The sequence below is a fragment of the Poecile atricapillus genome, chromosome 1, assembly GCF_030490865.1.
Source record: "Poecile atricapillus isolate bPoeAtr1 chromosome 1, bPoeAtr1.hap1, whole genome shotgun sequence".
NCBI lineage: Eukaryota > Metazoa > Chordata > Aves > Passeriformes > Paridae > Poecile > Poecile atricapillus.
Genome location: NC_081249.1, coordinates 129477648 through 129494768, shown reverse-complemented (window position 1 = coordinate 129494768; position 17121 = coordinate 129477648). Strand labels below are relative to the sequence as shown.

The following is a 17121-nucleotide window of genomic DNA, read 5'->3' as shown; positions in this document are numbered from 1 at the left end:
TTAAGGCTACTCATACTATGTATTCTGGTTCACTTATACATGCAACATGGGTTACACTGTTTCCAGTAATTTGCATGCTAGAATTAACCTGAATTCTGGGAAGGACAGAAGTTTGAGCATACACTTCAGTCACAAGTGGAGGCATGCTCCAACAGTCAGTCTTTAAGCTAGAGTTGTTCAGTGTACCAATAAATAATTGTTACTCCACTGCAACTTTGTCAGCTTTATTTCTTTAGGAAAAGTAGCTTTAACCAGACAAATATAAATTGTCTGGATGTGAACTGAAGACTTTAATGTGAATTGAACCTTTTATAGCAGAAAATACCTATAAATATGCAGCCTTACTGTTGACTTGCTGCGTACTTCAAGCGGCATCATCTTAAGAGTTTAAGAGTTCTGATTCACTTTTTTCTTAGAGGCCTGCCCTTCTCCTCCCCAAAGATAATACATATTGACTGTTACTTCTACTCTCCCCTAAGTATAAATAACACTCAAGAGGACTTTGTGCAGTTGTTGAAAGTTATAACAGCCCTAAATTTGTAATCTAGTACATTAGACATAAAACACTATTTCACATTTGCAAACATTCTGAAGATGTCAGGGACTCAGGGGAAAAGTTCTCCTTAAGGAATGAGTTCTTGTGCCAGAAAAGCATTGTAGTCAAACATGCACTTAAGGTTTAGCATGGTGCTTTTCCCAAGCAGATATTTATTTGAGTAATTTTACAGCATCCAAGTGTGCAGCGCTGCACCACTAATGTGTGAATGTTACCTAACAAATTCTGTACAGACATTACTTCTCTGCCACTTGAGCTTGCACAAAAAAAAATTGTCACTCCCAAATTCTTCCTAGAATTTGTCTCTTCCAAAGTCTACCAAGATCTTATTTTCAAAGTTGTAAAATCAACCTAAATGAAAAAAACTACAGGCTTCAGCTATTAACAGCGAACATGAACACTTACACTCCTCCTACTTCATCCTAGGAAATCCTTTTTAAGTCTTCAGATGTTATTGCTTGATTTTTACATATGCTCAGCCTCCCTAAATATTCTCCATAGGCAAATTAGTGACATGTGGAGTGGATAAATGGACAAGGAGATGGGTCTAGACCATGAGGTTCAAGAGCTGAGAGGACGAGTACAAATCCTATCCGTAGCAGGGTTCAGTGCTAGTTCTGATACTGATGAATGCCTTTAGTGACCCAACTGGACAGGATGCACCCTCAGCAATGCTGAATTAGGGGAGAGCAGTTGACAGTGCAGGGCTTTTATTTTCTGTAACACAGACAAGTTATAGAAATTATTTAAAATTCCTATAAATAAACAGAAAACTAACAACCACTTCTCCTACCTAATGATGTCCATGGCCTGATAAATGATTTCAGATTGGTCAACTCCAATCACTTTCTTGGCACCTACTTTGGCAGCAAACATGGAGAGTATTCCAGTTCCACAGCCAACATCCAAAACCACCTGAAAGGAATAAATGAAAGCAAAACAATCTTATTTTCCTGGGTATGATTTTTCTACATTTCTTTTGACATCAGTGAGATACCATATTCCAACAGAAGGCATGAAGTCTTAATGTTACATGCAGAGATATCCAAGTCAAACTGCAGTTCTAACTTCTCATTCTACCACCTTTTCCAAGAACACAGTGAAGCCCACTAATTCCAGCTGCAGATTAACTCAGTCACATGGGAAACAAACTAGCAAGCAATTACCTGGGAAACACCTAAAATGTTACATGAAGAAGAGAACAAAGAAATTATAGCCTGAGCAATTTTAATCACTGAATCACTAATAACCGAACTTAGCACTGGCACTGAGAAAACATATTCTAGTTTAATTAAAAGTCTATTCAGAAAGTTTATTCAGGCATCCTCTGCCAGACATGGCCACAGTGCCTCAAAACAGCTATGGCTCAAGACGACTAAATTTTAAAATGGTCACTGACAGTTTTAACACCTGGTTCTGTCTAGCACTATTTATAATCAAAATAGAGTGAAAAAAAAAGCATTTAAGATGGAATCCCTACAGTTTTCATGAAAGAGTAAATTTCACCACTACAGCTGGAAAAAGTACTCTCAGCATAGTAATATCCATGAAAACATCTGGGGTTTTGTATATCACATATCAGCTACTACAGGAAGACCCAAAAGTTAAAAAATGTGAAGCAACTAAGAAAAGAGTACTGAATTTATGACTAAGTAGAGTTGAGCTGCCAGCAGTTTTAAGCTTCACTGAGATTTTATCAAGTAGCCTTTTTCAGGCCTTGCTATCATAACAGTGTATTTCTTCTAACTGCTGGAAACTTCTCAACAGCTAAAAACCTAATGAATGTGTTACAGTACACTTTTAAGTTGAGTTCCAGGCTTGATGTCTTCACAGAATCACTGGGGCTGAAAGGCATCTCTGGAGATTCTGAGGGTGTATTTTGTTGCATTGGCCAGATCATCAATGGTCTTACTGTTAAGACTAATATCTAATATAGCTAAGCTTTACTAAAGGTGTTAAAAAACTCAAAGCATTAAACACAAAAATGTTCTGAAGTCTAAAAATCAAATACTATGTAGAGTCACTCATATATACCATGTACACCATTTAAGCATGAACAGAATCAGAACTGTAAAGACAGAACTTACTTTCCCATACATAAGACCTAAACATAAGAGTAAGTACAACTTACAATGCACTTAAGTTAACAAGAACACTGAGTCAGAATTACCAGTCATAACAAGAATTTATTAGAAAGGAAAACAGATTTTACTGTCTTTTCTCCTCACAACACAGAGTGCTGTAAAATGTACCCTCACAGCTTTCATTGTATTAAACATTTTTCCAAAGAAGGCATCAAATCTCTCACTAATCAATCCCATATTTGAGAACTATAACCCCATTTTACAAAATATTTCAAGGCAATAATGCACCCTGCTGCTAATACACTTTTCAGCTTATCAGCTACTGATCACTCTTGCTTTGGCACAACAAAACCTTGCATTTCACCTGACAAAGACCAGCAAAGCAAATACTGGAATGCTCCATTGTACAATTCTATACATTCTGATGATGGATATAGAACAATGATCCTGAAGCCAGCATGAATAAAACCAGCTGTTCATTATTAGCAGTACTGTGTAAGGGAGCTGCTGCTGTGGTGGTCTGGGAAGCAGCGACTGAAGAATTGAGTGCCACCTGTCTCAGTAGAGCCAGTTACAACTTGGAAACAGACTAAAAACCATCTGTATGATGACCTTTAACAGCTGCTTTTGTAGAAGGAAGGGAAGTTGTGGATAGAGTTATTCGTTCCACCTACAACTCTTTTGCAGCTATGTTTCAAAAGGAGACAACTCTACAACTCAGAAGTTAGGTGAGAGCATGTTCTGGCTACCGAAATCCCTAAATTGAACCTACCGGAGACAGGAATAAAAAATAAAAGTCAATATTCTTGCAGCTGCTGAACTTTCATACCCTCTATCACCTGTTCTAACACTTCACCAATGGTAGTTAACAAAATCACTGAACCATGCCACTTGGAAATCAGAGACAAAAATAAACCACTCTGAAAGAATCATCTTGATGTGCAGTTTCATGAAAGAGCACAATCACCACAAACTGGAAAAAAACAAGAACAGACACCACTTTGGACAGCTGCCCTGGTCACTTAAAAACCCAGATGGAACTCACCTAGCCTTAGGCAGGGGGATTGGATGGAAAAAGAGGCACTGGAGAGAAAATATACAAGCTGGAATACATGTGAGGAAGTTAAAGACAAACAGAGTGATCAGCAATTAGCCTAAGGACAAGGGTCTACAGCCCACACATTCTTGCAGCGATCACATATGGCCTCTCTCCAAAGACCTGGAGCACCTAGACTGGCGACCACAACAGACTGCAGCTTCACATCCTCTGCAGTCTAAGCAAAACTGATATCCTACTTTCAGAGACAGAAAAAATTACTTTAAACTCAGAAAATCAGGAGGCCAGTGACTTTGGCCAATTAAATTAATTTAATCAATGAACTCTTAGTAGAACAGTGGTTTAAAAGCTTTCATTCCCGGAATTTAGCACTGATGCTTGCCTCAGACTTCAGCCTTACAACAAAAACTGTGCATAGCAACAGTGCTTTACTAAGTTATTTTTCCACCCAAAAAATACTCTTACTGTAAAATGGACGACACTTCCTTTTACTGAGTACACCCACCTTCATTACTCCTGCCAGGTAATCTGAATTGTCCCATTCTCATCTCAAATACATTTGACAGGTTGAAAACAAAGGCAAGCAGGATTCATTCAAGTTTTAGTAATTTATTTTGAAAGCTGAGACAGAACAAACAAATTGGCTGGTTCTGAATATAATATGCATAATAAACAAACCTAGATACTCTGTTATCATCTATCACCATGCAATCACACCCCTTTAGTATCCTAAAGGTTAGGATACAGACTTGCCTCAAAAGGGAGTATAAAAATTCAGCTCTTTGAACAAGCTCCTTCCAAAACACCTCACAATTGTTCCTTCAGAAAAAACCAAAAAGTGTAAGTATTTATTTTCCAGGGAGGAATACTGTATGGGAATTCTAGGAAATACAGCATCAGACTTTTTCTTTTTATTAATTGTGATTAAAATTTAAGAGAAAACAGCCTTTGGAATTTTCACTCATTAGTATGGTTCTGAGAGCATTATACAATACATTAAGTTAAGCAAAGTATCCCACACAGCTCTTTCAGCAGAAGTCTGTAACACATGTCACTTCAAAGCCAGGTTTCTGCAGAAAACTCCATTTATTCTCCATAACAGTGTACCAACAGAAAGCTACATCATTTGGCCAGGCACACAAGCTAAGAAGGGCACCAGCCACATGAATGGAGGATATTGGGAACTCAAAGCAATCAAGATTCTGTCTTTGAGTTCAACCTCAACATACCATGATGGGTTTGGATACACCATGAATTTGAGTAAACCTTGACCAAAAACTGCTGTAAAAACCATGTTCAGAAATCAGTTTGTAGATGTTGCGACACTTGAGTTTTTCTCCAGAGAAGTTGAATGCTTTTACAACACAGTAAGCACACATACTGCCTAAGCTGTTTCCTGAGCATGTGTATCTACTGGGGCTGAAGCAACATTGACTGTAATAGTTACTCCACATTTTGTTTTGAATGTTCCCAGCGTCTCCATACAGCACAGGAGAAGCACTGTCAATCATAAAAAGTTACTACTCCAAAAGGCCTCACATTTTGAGTAACTTCAGATCAGTCTTACTCTGTAAAAACCCGCAGTTATTAATTTTAGGGGCATCTGTGAAACTAAATTTCTCTCAGGAAAGTTTTCTTTCCTTCATTGATCATTCTGCTCTGTTAGATGAGCTGCCCACCTATGCAGTCACCTGCATCATTTAAGTAGCTGGCAGCATAATTCTACAACACTTTTGCTTGTTCTCTCACTATAATCAAAGAGTTTAGAAATGTTTAGTAGAAACAGGCTTGTGACATGAATTGAGGTAAAAAAGGGAAGAAAACTATCTCCTTTTTTTTTTTTTTTTCATTTTTTCTGTAGTTGCAAATTGAAAACTGAGGTAAGACATACAAAGAATAGGTCTTATCAAACACTGAAATACTTTTTGCCAGGACAGAACTGTACCTCTCTCACCTCTCCTACAAAGAAAGGCTGAGAGAGGATTGATATTGTTCAGCCTGGAAAAGAGAAGGCTTTGGGATGACCTAATTGTTGCCTTCCAGTACCTGAAAAGAGCCTTAAAGATTAAGAGAGACTCTTTACAAGGGCCTGGAGTGACAGAACAAGGGGGAATGGATTTAAATGAAAGAGAGTAGGCTTTGATAGGATACTAGGAAAAAATTCTTCCCTGTGAGGGTGGTGAGGCTCCAGCACAGGTTGCCTAGAGAAGGCGTGAATGCCTTATCCCTGAAAAAAAACCATTCAAGGCCAGGCTGGATGAGGCTCTGAGCAACCTGGTCTAGTGGAAGCTGTCCCTGGCCACAGCAGAAGGGTTCGAACTGGATGATTCTGCAGGCCCCTTCCAACCCAAACTATCCTATGATTCTATAAGCTCAAAACACAACAAACTCATCAGAAACAGCGAGCAGAAATACAAAATACAAGAAGAGGATTATTACCATACTGGGGCCATAACCACTGTAAGGTCCTATCAGTGAAATCCCTCCTCACTGCAAATGAAGTACTAGCTCACAGTTCCAAGCCCTTTACTAATAACCACCCAGTCTGGAGACACAAAACAGCACTAATTCAAAAGAATCAGTTCCACATGAATTCTTTCCCACCTCTAATTACACAGGGCTTCCAGGACATTTTTACTGTATCAGGCATAATCCTGATACTTAATCCTGGTAAAGAGCCCTCAGAGAGATTCCACCTAATATCCTCAGCAAGAGAGGCTCAACTTCACCCTGCCAAGATAATTAATGAACGCCCTGCCATGGCACACAGCACAATGACAATAGAGATCACCACTGCTCTTATCAGCAAGCTGCACCCTCCAGCAGCTCAACAGCTCTCTACCACCTAATAAAGCCAGAGCATATTAAATCAAATCCTGTGACTCTCCATTCCCAGAACTACAGAGTAGCTATCCTGCAGGTTTTCTGCCATTTGAGACAAAATAAACCACAAAAATTACTGTACCTTCTGAGCGATTTTACCTACCTTGTCCTTGAAGATATGTGGGTTTTGATAGATGAAGTCACGATAGCTCTCCGTACGGACTTTATCCTATCAGTTAAAGAACAAAGCAGGTTCACTTTTTCTACTTAGGAAACAACTTGCTTTTCAACTTGGCCTAAGGATGCTTTGCACATACTGCACTTACATGGGCCCTGCAACCATGACACTTCTGTATAATAATATTGCAGAATTTACTGTGGCAAATGAAGCCAGTTGCCTCAGCTGGAGAAAAGATAAGCTGTTTTGTGGTTTCCTGATTCTGCCTTTTCTTTTGAATATTTCAAAGTTCTTAATACCAACTAGGTATTAATAATAATACTAATTAACTAACTTAATACTAACCAGGAACAGCAGTAATAGAGTGACAAAATTACTCCAACTTAAATAGAAAGCTCCTATACAATGGTGAAAATTTGAATCACAAGCTCATAAAATGTTTTATATCATTTTGTTTTCTGACACCTCTGTGACATGGAGATTTCTGTAAAAAAAAAATGTTACGCATCAAATTAACTTGGTTTTATTTCTGAACAAGCTGCAAATTTGCAATCCCGATGACAAGCTAGTAGTCAAAGCTATACTGCCCATCTGATGAAAATCCAACACAGTAACTAAGTTTGATTGAAATTCAACATGGTCAGAGAAGGTGGAATATTTTCAAGCCTAGAACAAAACATACATAGTATCTCAGTATATAAAAGCCCACAGCATAACTCGGTTTATCAGCAAGGTAATCTATTAAAACACTGATTTGCTTAACATGCATCAGCAGATACACAAATTGACAGACAAGTATAGGTTTTGGAGTTGCTGTTGCAGTTCAAGTGTTACAGACAAGTAAAAAAAAACAACTCAGCAATTTTTTGTCTAGTGCAAATAAGGCTGAAGTATAAAATCCTAGTACTTTTATTAAATCTAGGCAATTTTTCTACTACAGCAAGTTAAGAATTTCTAGAAACAACAGAGAAACAGAAATTTTCTACAGCAAAAAAGATCAAAGTCTATTTTAATAAAAGAACAAGATCAAAAACAGTGACTGAGTACATTTTTATAATAATAAAAATTTTGGAGACAAAAAATTATTTTGAGTCTTGAAAATCCTAAAATCCAGCTTTAAGTATAAAAGTACTATCATGACCCTTTAAAACCATATTGGTTTGCTATGATGTTATATTCAGAGCAATTGAATTTTTAGTACTTCACTTTTACTGTAGTATATAATAGGATTTGATGGAAGGATCAAAAAAGTTTAAAAATAAATGATCAATTGAGAAAGCAGCCAGCTGGAAAGCTTTCAGCCTTGCATCCTGCCCCTCACATTACTTAGCCCTGCCCCAACTCAATGCAGTTGTAGCCACAGCCAGGCACTTTGGGTCTCTATTCACCAATCCCTTTCTCCCACTTGACATTGCTATGTAATGTTTTCTTGGCTTAAGTAAAACGGTAAAAAAATTTACCAAGATGACAACCAAGAACTTATCAAGCAAAAATGTAGATCAAGGGAAACACCAGTCACTTGGCAATTGTGAAGTAACAATATTCTTGCTCAGCCTTTGAAGTATTTGTAGAAAAAAAACCCAAATTGAAATTTTGTCTTACCACTATCAGACATAATGGAAAAAAGGGTTTCAAGACTGAACAGTTTCCGAAATGGGCTTACAACTCAGACAGAAAGACTGCTTTCTTAAAAATGTTCATGTAGTAAACCACTGTATTTATGTAAATATGGTAAACATGAGAAAAAAAAATCAAAGTGAATGCCTAGCATAAAGAAAAAACTTCAACGTGCACACAGTAAGAACAATCATTTTCCTATGTTTTGGAATGTCAAATGTCTTCTTAAAAGCATTCCAACAAACATACCCTTAAATCAGTAAAGTACAATTTTGTACCAATCTCTTTGTGTGGAGATGCAGATTTACTGTAAACTTTATCAGCCAACAGAAAGGCTTCCTCATCCTATAGCCAACATTATCTTAAATTATAGCTTTATACAGCTGTAAAACCAAAAAACTATCATTTCTATTTATTTTCAAGTTATACTTAAGTTATATTTCTACAGACCATACATTTCAGAAAACATTCTTCTACTTCTGCAGCCATCTCTGTGCTTCTGTAAAATCTCCTCCCCTTAAAAATAAACTCATAGTCAAACTACTCTTAACACAGATTCATGTGTATTTCTGCATTGGGGCCACTAAATGATTTATGAAACTGAAAGGTTTATATGCCAGCTGCAGGCACAAAGTCACCCCACAGCTCTGTATTCTGCCTTGACTTTAGACAGGAATTTTATTTATTTATGCCTTAAAATGATAAAACTGCTTGTAACTCTCACAGCTATGACATTTTCTCTGAAAGGAAGCATTAAGACATTTTAATTTACAAGTTAATTTTAAAGGTGTTGGGCTTTGTGCTTGTTTTTCCTTATTTTAAAGTCAAAAGGGCATACAAAGATTTGCCTTTGTGAAGTTTTAAGCATCAATTTTCTTTTTATCTTTAGCATATGAAATACTCCAGCTCTTCCATGTCATCCTATCAGTACACTTAACCCTGCACAAGTAACAATTTCTGTTTACCCAGTGCAAGAGAAAACCACAATATCTGAGAAACAGTCTTGCTTAACAAATTTCAATTATGAGGAAAATTTAAAACTAAAGAAAAATATTCACTGCCTATACTGTATTTATCCTCCATGTTTTAAACAAGCAGGAAAAAGCTGCTTTCGGCAAGGTAGGGCTGTGGTACAGGTATTGTAATATCAAGCATAACTGTAAATGATTTTGTAGTGCTTCCCACAAACAGAATGCATACAAAGGAAATAAAACTGAAAAATTATCTCTCGGCCCAACTACCACCAAAAAAACCTCTCCTGGACAGAAAGGGTTAAAAATGCAGCTGCTCTGCAGTATATTTAAGGGCACACAGCCCATTTCATTTCACCTCTCCTCTTTAGTCCTACTAAGATGCAGTGGCGATGACTTTCTAACCTTTAGCATCTCTTCATGTATCTCATAATGCCCATAGGAGCTGAAGTAAACGCCATCATCGTCCTCCTGAAGGTCTGCAATGGCACTGGATGACGAGCTGCTCCTGACATCTGTGTTCATCACAAAATCCTGAGCAAATTGTCTGTAACCAATTTGAAATATACCCTTGAGACGCGTTTATGGGACCACGAACAGGAGGCTGGACGGGGGTGGGGGGGGGGGGGGAAGGGGCGGGGGGAAGGGCATGGGAGAAGGAAGGAATCCAGGGGCTGGGCAACAATGGGAGCAGCTGTAGGTGTGCACATCCTCCCTCTGCAGGCTCCCCGGGGCTGCTGCACTGCTGCATTCCCTCCAGCACCCTCCTGTGAGCCCTGCTTTCTGCTTACAGCAAGCAACTATCAGCAGTGAAATATTGGGGGGTAGTTTCTGTTTCTAAGGCAGAATTATCTATTTCGCACTTGCTGGTACAAAAGCCAGCACTGCACTGTCAAGGTGCTTCAGGCTGTGTAATGCAGATACGGACTCAGTACAAGGAGCACAAGAACTGCAGCCCACACAACACTGGGTGACTACTGGAAGGGAGAAAAAAGCATTTTAAAACTGAGACATTTGGGTGAAAAGAAAACCGAGCTTAAAATTAAATTTATTACTTTAATTTCATGCTGTTTATTTTCCCTCCTCCCTGCTCTTGCATTCTCACAGCAGGTAAAGAAAGGCTGAGTGAATTGGGATTGCTCAGACTGGAGAAAAGAAGCCTCCAGTGTGACCCCACTGTGCCCCTTAGTACATAAAAGGGCTACAAGATATAGGGAGAGGGAGTCTGGACAAGGACAAATGGCTTTTAAACTCAAAGACAGTAGGTTTAGACTGGATATTAGGAAGAAATTTTTTACTGTGAGAGCAGTGAGGCTCTGGCACAGAGAAGCTGTGGATGTAAGGCCAGGCTGGATGGGGCTCCGAGCAACCTGGGACAGTGGAAGGTGTTTCTGCCCATGGCAAGGGGGGTTGGAACTGGATGAGCTTTAAGGTCCCTTCCAACTCAACCATTCTGTGATTCTATGTTCTCATTCCTCAAAGCAGGTTTGAAGACAAAATATACAATCAAGGGGTTTATAATGAAAACAGTATTAGACATTAACAAGACGATCATACTACACCCACAATGAAGTGAAAAATCAAACATATTTCAGCCAGACAATATTCTTTCAAGGTCTACAGTCCAACAGCAACAAAAGCTGCATCCTAGACCACTCCAAAGTCGTTGACACTCACCTGTAACAGCGATCATATTTTCTTAAATGGGAACTTCACATACAGAAATTGTAGCTAACAATCTCATTACCAATACACTCCTTATAGAACAACAAAACCAAAAATACTATTTCATTCCTAACATTTCAAATACTTCCCTGCTCAGCTAGTTTAGGTAGGGAAGGGAATATAGTAAGGGATTTTGTCTTGAAATTTTGTCAGTTTCAGAAACTTCAGAAACAGTCTAGATCTTATTTTTAATACAGCGCTTTACCATAGTACTTCGCATTTTCTTTACTTTTATACAAATATCCACATGATACAATTTTAAACTTTCATAAAATGGATTCTATGACATCCAATTAAGTATAATTAGCCCTGTGTGAGATTTAAATGATTTAATTTAAAATTAGTTAAGCCAGTAGTTCCTCTAATCTATGCACGCAACACAAGCATCAAAGAAACTCCAAAGACAGAGGGGCCCTGCTGTCTTTTTAATCAAGAGAAAAGATAAGTAAAAACAAAAGCCATCACCTCTAAAGAGGTGACAAATTAAAAAACTCAGCATAGACAAGCTGTGCTCTTAAATCTCTTAAGTTACAAGATCTGATTGACAGAAATGTTACTGTCATTGCTTCACAGAGGTTTACCTGAATGGAAGCAGATGATATTCTGTGGAATAACCTCCAGTACAAACCACTGAATTACAGCATTTAGACTACTACAATGCAACTGGCTCATCTGTCCATAATTTAAAACTGTTCTGCTTCATCAGATCTACATCTGGCTATTTTTGCTGCCAGCCAATCCCTGCTGAATTGAAGAGGCTGCATTGAGAAAGAAAAATTACAGACTCCCTCTTACAAGAGCAGATAACTTTATATACTAACTTCAAAAAAAATCTGTAAGTCTCACTGAAGTTTAGAGAGCTCAAAAGAAATTGATGACCTGAGAAAGTTTTTCTTTGTGTTTTAAATCCAAATTAATGGAACACAAAGAAGGCAAAAAAACACACACAAAAATACCCCAAAGCTTTTGAAGCACAATGACAAATGTCTTTAATTCTTATTTTTTTTAATTATGATGAATTAATGCATAAGGTACAGACACCAGAAAAGCACAGTGTGCTGTAAAGTAGAATTTACAAAATTCAAACCCACCTGAAGACAAAACTGATAATTTTTGATGTAATTGTTTACAGCTGAGAGGATTTTAATGTATGAATATATTTTGGTGTACTTAGTTACCTGTAGCACCAGGTGTGTACTGTCAAAATGTATAACAAACCCTCAAAGGTATTTTGCAGCACAAGGGTTTTTGCTGATTAACTTCTCACACAAAAGAACATTATTTTTCCAAGTCTCTTAAATATAATTTCTGTTCCTCACTGCCCAGTCCATGTGCTCTTGAAATGGCACGTTTGTAGAGGATTTAAACAAAATTTATATTTCCATGTTATCCATGAGCATCATCAATCCATATTTTGCAGACTTCAAGACTTAGAAGTAACTACGGGAATGTCCTGGCTGTGATGCACTGAATATTCTTACTACCCTCATCTGATACCGAAAATAGAACTACCTGAAAAAAGTTGTTTTATTACTTTCACTGAGAGTTTCTCCAAACTGTAACTGGACTCTACTAACAACTACTCTTTGAAGCTAACTCTGAACATACGTGGAGTTCTGTATTTAATTTGTCAATCTCTATCTCTCTTCTCCAGTGTGTGCATCCTCAGTGTTTAAATTCCTATCTAAAGGACTAACAGAAAGGTCTCTCAAAAACAAAGAGTAGTCTGAAGGAAAATACCTGTTTCTGAATGCTGAGCTTGCTTAGCTTTCCTCTTTCAATCTGTGCAGGTGTTTGTGCAGTTTTTACTGTGCATCTACAAGACATTTACTAACAATCTACAACAGACAAGTCAAACCTACAGTCCCACCCCAAGGTTTATTCCATAGCTAAATTCTACTACTTCATTCAGTTTCTACTGGTCTTTGGACATGAACATCTCATCTAAAACACATCAAATAAAAATACCCCAAAACTTCAGTTCAGAGACTTACTTCATTTTCTGAAGATCATCTTGTGCTCTAGCCAAGGCTGCTTCTGCAGCTCTGGCTCTGAGTTCCGCATGTTTTAATTGTTCAAGGAGCACCATGGTATCACTTAAACCATTAGAAGGCAAAACTTTTACAGGTTCACAAAGATCTTCTATGTCTGATGAAAAAGGGAGGAAAAAGAATACCTGCCAATCATGTATGGCTTCACAGCAGATCATAAATACTTCATACCATTTGTGTCTTTGGATGCTTTGTACAAGCTGGTTGCTTTACAAAAGGCACTGAATTTGACAGGGCTAACTACAGAACACAAGACCAGGCAAAAAAAGCCAATATGCTAGAAGCATGGTTTAAGTTAAGCCAAATAAATCCAGAATTCAGGCTTCCTTAAATACCAGTGTTTGATTATTTCTAGAAAAGACATTTGGTTTTGATATAATTAAATTAGATATAATTAGTAGGTGGACTTTCTCAGATACATACATCAATTGAGTAACAGTGACAATGCTCCACATGTCATGAACTTTGACAGTACCACATTCACCCCACAAAGCAGGAGTCATACTGAAGCAGTTATTTACCAAACTGAAGCAGGAGATCATCTTCCAGTACTGGTTTCAAATATTCCTCTCCTTCCCAAGGCAGTGGACTGCTGAGAGAACTTAAATATTCTCCAGATGGTTTCTAGACAGGAGAAGAACATATAAGCTAAGTTTCTCTGAAAACGCCAGCCCTTCAATTTCATTCAAGAAAACAAGGCAAAGACATGCTCTGTCACACAGTAAAATATGCAGGGCATTATTGAAGGAGCTTTGTAAGAAAGCCAGGGAAAGCCCAGGCAACTCCAGGATCAAGGAATTCAGTGCAAGCAGTAATGCACAGCACATTGATAGATATTGAAGGATATACTTGTAGGATTGCACTGCTCTCAGGAATGAAGTTCACTCAAGTGTTTGCCTAATTGATGCCAAGATACTAATCCTGTCAGGTGTGTTCTTACATAAACAGTGCTGTAGGGACAAAAGTCAGATACACTGTAGTCTCCTCTTTGCATCCAGTTAATACTTAGTTAGGAAAAGAGAAGTCAGTTCTGGGCTTCAGTTTTTGCATTTCTGTGTTTACATAGTTATTCATTAAATAACTACTTGAGGATTTAAGATTTGAAGATTGAAGTAAAAAATACTTAATAAGGTAAGACGGTATTGAGTTTTAACCTAAACTTTTAGGGAATAACGAAAGAACAAAGTCACAAGACATACAAATTATAGGACAGCCTATCTTAAAACTGTAGGTTCTCATTAGCTTTCCTGACTCAGGTATCATTTTAGCAGAGTTTTAAGTTCTGTAACTTAAGGCATCAGATACTGTCCTTACTAAGTAGGGGTCTGGCCAGCTCATGCTCTCAGGAAAGGCTTTTGCACCAGGACACATGCAAGGACTGAGAAACTTCAGTTCTTGAGAAGTGAACCCTTTTCTGAAGAGAGACAGCAGAGTCAAAGGCCCAAAAAAACCTAACAAAATAATATAATAATACGCAGTATGAAGGCTTTGTGCAAATCTCAACATCCTCTTCTGAAAACCTTCACATTAACTAAATATATTTAAAACAGCCTCATTTCTATATAAACCAATCAACAGTTATGTTAATTCCCATGATTTCTTTTTCTAAAACTACAATACAGAATCTCATGCAATTATTAGAAATGAGCAAACTGAAAGCACAGCACTATTCTCCAGAGTCAGAGCACAGAGGTAGTATGCAGCACACCTACCTTTAATCTGACGAAGTTTATTAGTTTAATGTATCCATAAAAATTGAGTCCTGAGAGGAAAAAAATAAAAAGGGAGAGAGCATTTGTATTACAGAGAAGACCACATGTTCTACAGTTATGTGAATACTAATTACTTGTTCAATTGATAATTGTTTCAAACTTCCTCTTGGGTATACATCACTATCTAGAGCAGTCTTCCTATCTTAAGTTTGCCATTTATGTTCTTCTTCACTATAGGACTAACCCAGGAAATCCTCACCCTCAGGGTAAATACATCTGCCACAAATTAAGACTGGAAGACATCCAACTGGGAATTCTGAAGAGGGATTTCATTCATTTAGCAATCAAGTACATCAGGATAGCCAGTCTCACATCCTACCAGCTACCTTGATGACATTTTAGGCTGTTGTGCTCCCTTGCTCATATTCTTAGCTTTCAGCTTAAAAGAAAGTAAACTGATGCTAGTCATCAAGAATATCTACCAATATTGATTTAAAATTGCCACCTTGGCAAAAGCAATGGTAGTTTAAATGTGTTCTCTCCCCAGGAACAGCAAAGATAAACCCAAAATACTTTTTCTTGGATTTTAGACAGAAAACAGACTAGACTAGGTCTTACAATATATAATATATAATGGCAGCTTCAAGTGACAGCCAACCTTAAACTTGACTAAAAAGAATTTAACAGACACGAGAGGATAGCCTTCCTATGATCATCTGAAAGACACAAGCCATTGGCTCTGCTATATACTGAGCCCAACAACAGCATCACTGGTCAGGCAAGAGCTCCCAGCAGATCAGATCAAACCAGATCAATCATGTAGTGTCTGGCTCAGGTCGATCAAGTAGGCAGTGAAGAATCAGCACGTGCCAGCAGAGATCAATCTCACTTTTGTCACTGGTTGAGAGCTTTACCAGTAGAAAAAGCATGCAGGAAGCAGACAGCATAAAAAAATGTATAAGCATTTTTCTGCAATGGCTCATCTTATTCAATCTTGGAAGCTGTGAACCAGGAGATCAGACAGAAACAAATTAATATTTGCAATTTATTTTAAATGAGATCCTCATACACAAAAGGAAATGACAAGTCATGAAAAAAACTTACCGTGTTTCTGGATCGCATCACTAACATCAAACTGATGCTCTGTTTTGCAGTGGGAAAACACAGCTTCAGCAGAACTAAACGACCTGTAAATAACAAACTATTAAATATCCAATACTGACATATTAAGTTCTAACTTATTAGTGCTATATGCTCTGTTCTGACTTGTTCTTGACTCAGAACTCTGTTCTGTTCTGCATAATTCAGAACACATTTCCTGCCTTTGAGAAAGGATGACCAGGCACTGGCTTATATGCCTCAGAAAGAAGACTTTACCTTTCAAACATTTTGAAACAAAAGTCAATGAACAACAACAAAAAAAAATTAACAGATCCTGTTAACTTCAAACGCTCCCTGAGAGTAAAGCCTGCGTTAAACCTGAGAATCACATTAGCACAAGGTGAGTGGGGCAGCTTGATCTGCTGCATCGAAATACAAACCCTCATCTCGGTACTGGCGATGGGAAAAAGAGGGAAAAAAAAAAAAAAAGAGAGAGAGAGAGAGAGAGAGAGAGAGAGAGAGAGAGAGAAGAGCCTTCACGCAGCTTCTGCAAGAGGGAAGGGGATTACCACGTTACTCCTTCCTTCAGTCTGAATCTAACACACCTTTGGCTCCACAGAGGCCGTGTGCGTGATCAATAAGCTACAGAGCGAGGCTGCAAAGTAGGAATTCACCATCTACCTCCCGCGGGCCGAGGCCGGGCGCTCGCAGCGCAGCCCGCTCCGCGTGGCGCCCGGCGGCCCCCGCCCCGCGCCCCCACACCTGTCGCAGAAGAGGCAGCAGGTCTGCTGGGCCACGGCAGCACCTTCCTCTTCCTCTTCCTCCTCCTCCTCGTCACAGGCACCTTCCCCGTCGGACAGTTCGGGCATCTCCTCCTCAGGATCCATGTCCCGCCGCCACCCCGCGTGCGAAGCTTCCGGCGGCGGGGAGGGAGCGGGGCCGCGCGCGCCCCCTAGCGCAACCTCCGGCCGCGGCCGGTGCCGAGCTGAGGGGCCGGGCCGGCGCCATCTTGCGGGAGAGAGAGGCAATGGGACAGCAGGACAGTCCCCTCGGCCATCCCCCGGCACGGGATGCTGCTCCGTGATTCAGCGCCGAACAGGAATCCTGCCCTCCGCTCTTGGCAGGCGCCCGGCTTTTTGGGTCTTGCAAACGGTGCGGCTGCGATGGACGTGTTATAAGTGAAATTAAAATTAGACATCTAGGTCTATTAACAGCAATTTAATATCAACAACAACAACAAAAAAGA

General features: G+C 38.9%; 1 protein-coding gene across 2 annotated transcripts in view; it reads right to left on the bottom strand.

The window, feature by feature from the left end:
- Window positions 1–16793, bottom strand: part of PRMT3 (protein arginine methyltransferase 3) — a 53850-nt gene extending 37057 nt beyond the window's left edge. For both annotated transcript variants that reach the window (XM_058828344.1, XM_058828348.1), the window contains exons 1-8: window positions 16638–16793; window positions 15879–15961; window positions 14775–14824; window positions 13584–13686; window positions 13006–13159; window positions 9692–9833; window positions 6684–6749; window positions 1350–1471 (exon numbers count right to left, since the gene is read on the bottom strand). In XM_058828344.1, the coding sequence (XP_058684327.1) occupies window positions 1350–1471; window positions 6684–6749; window positions 9692–9833; window positions 13006–13159; window positions 13584–13686; window positions 14775–14824; window positions 15879–15961; window positions 16638–16762 (845 nt within the window). In that variant the 5' untranslated portion in view covers window positions 16763–16793. The remainder of the gene's footprint in view (window positions 1–1349; window positions 1472–6683; window positions 6750–9691; window positions 9834–13005; window positions 13160–13583; window positions 13687–14774; window positions 14825–15878; window positions 15962–16637) is intronic.
- Between the last annotated feature and the right edge of the window lie 328 nt (window positions 16794–17121).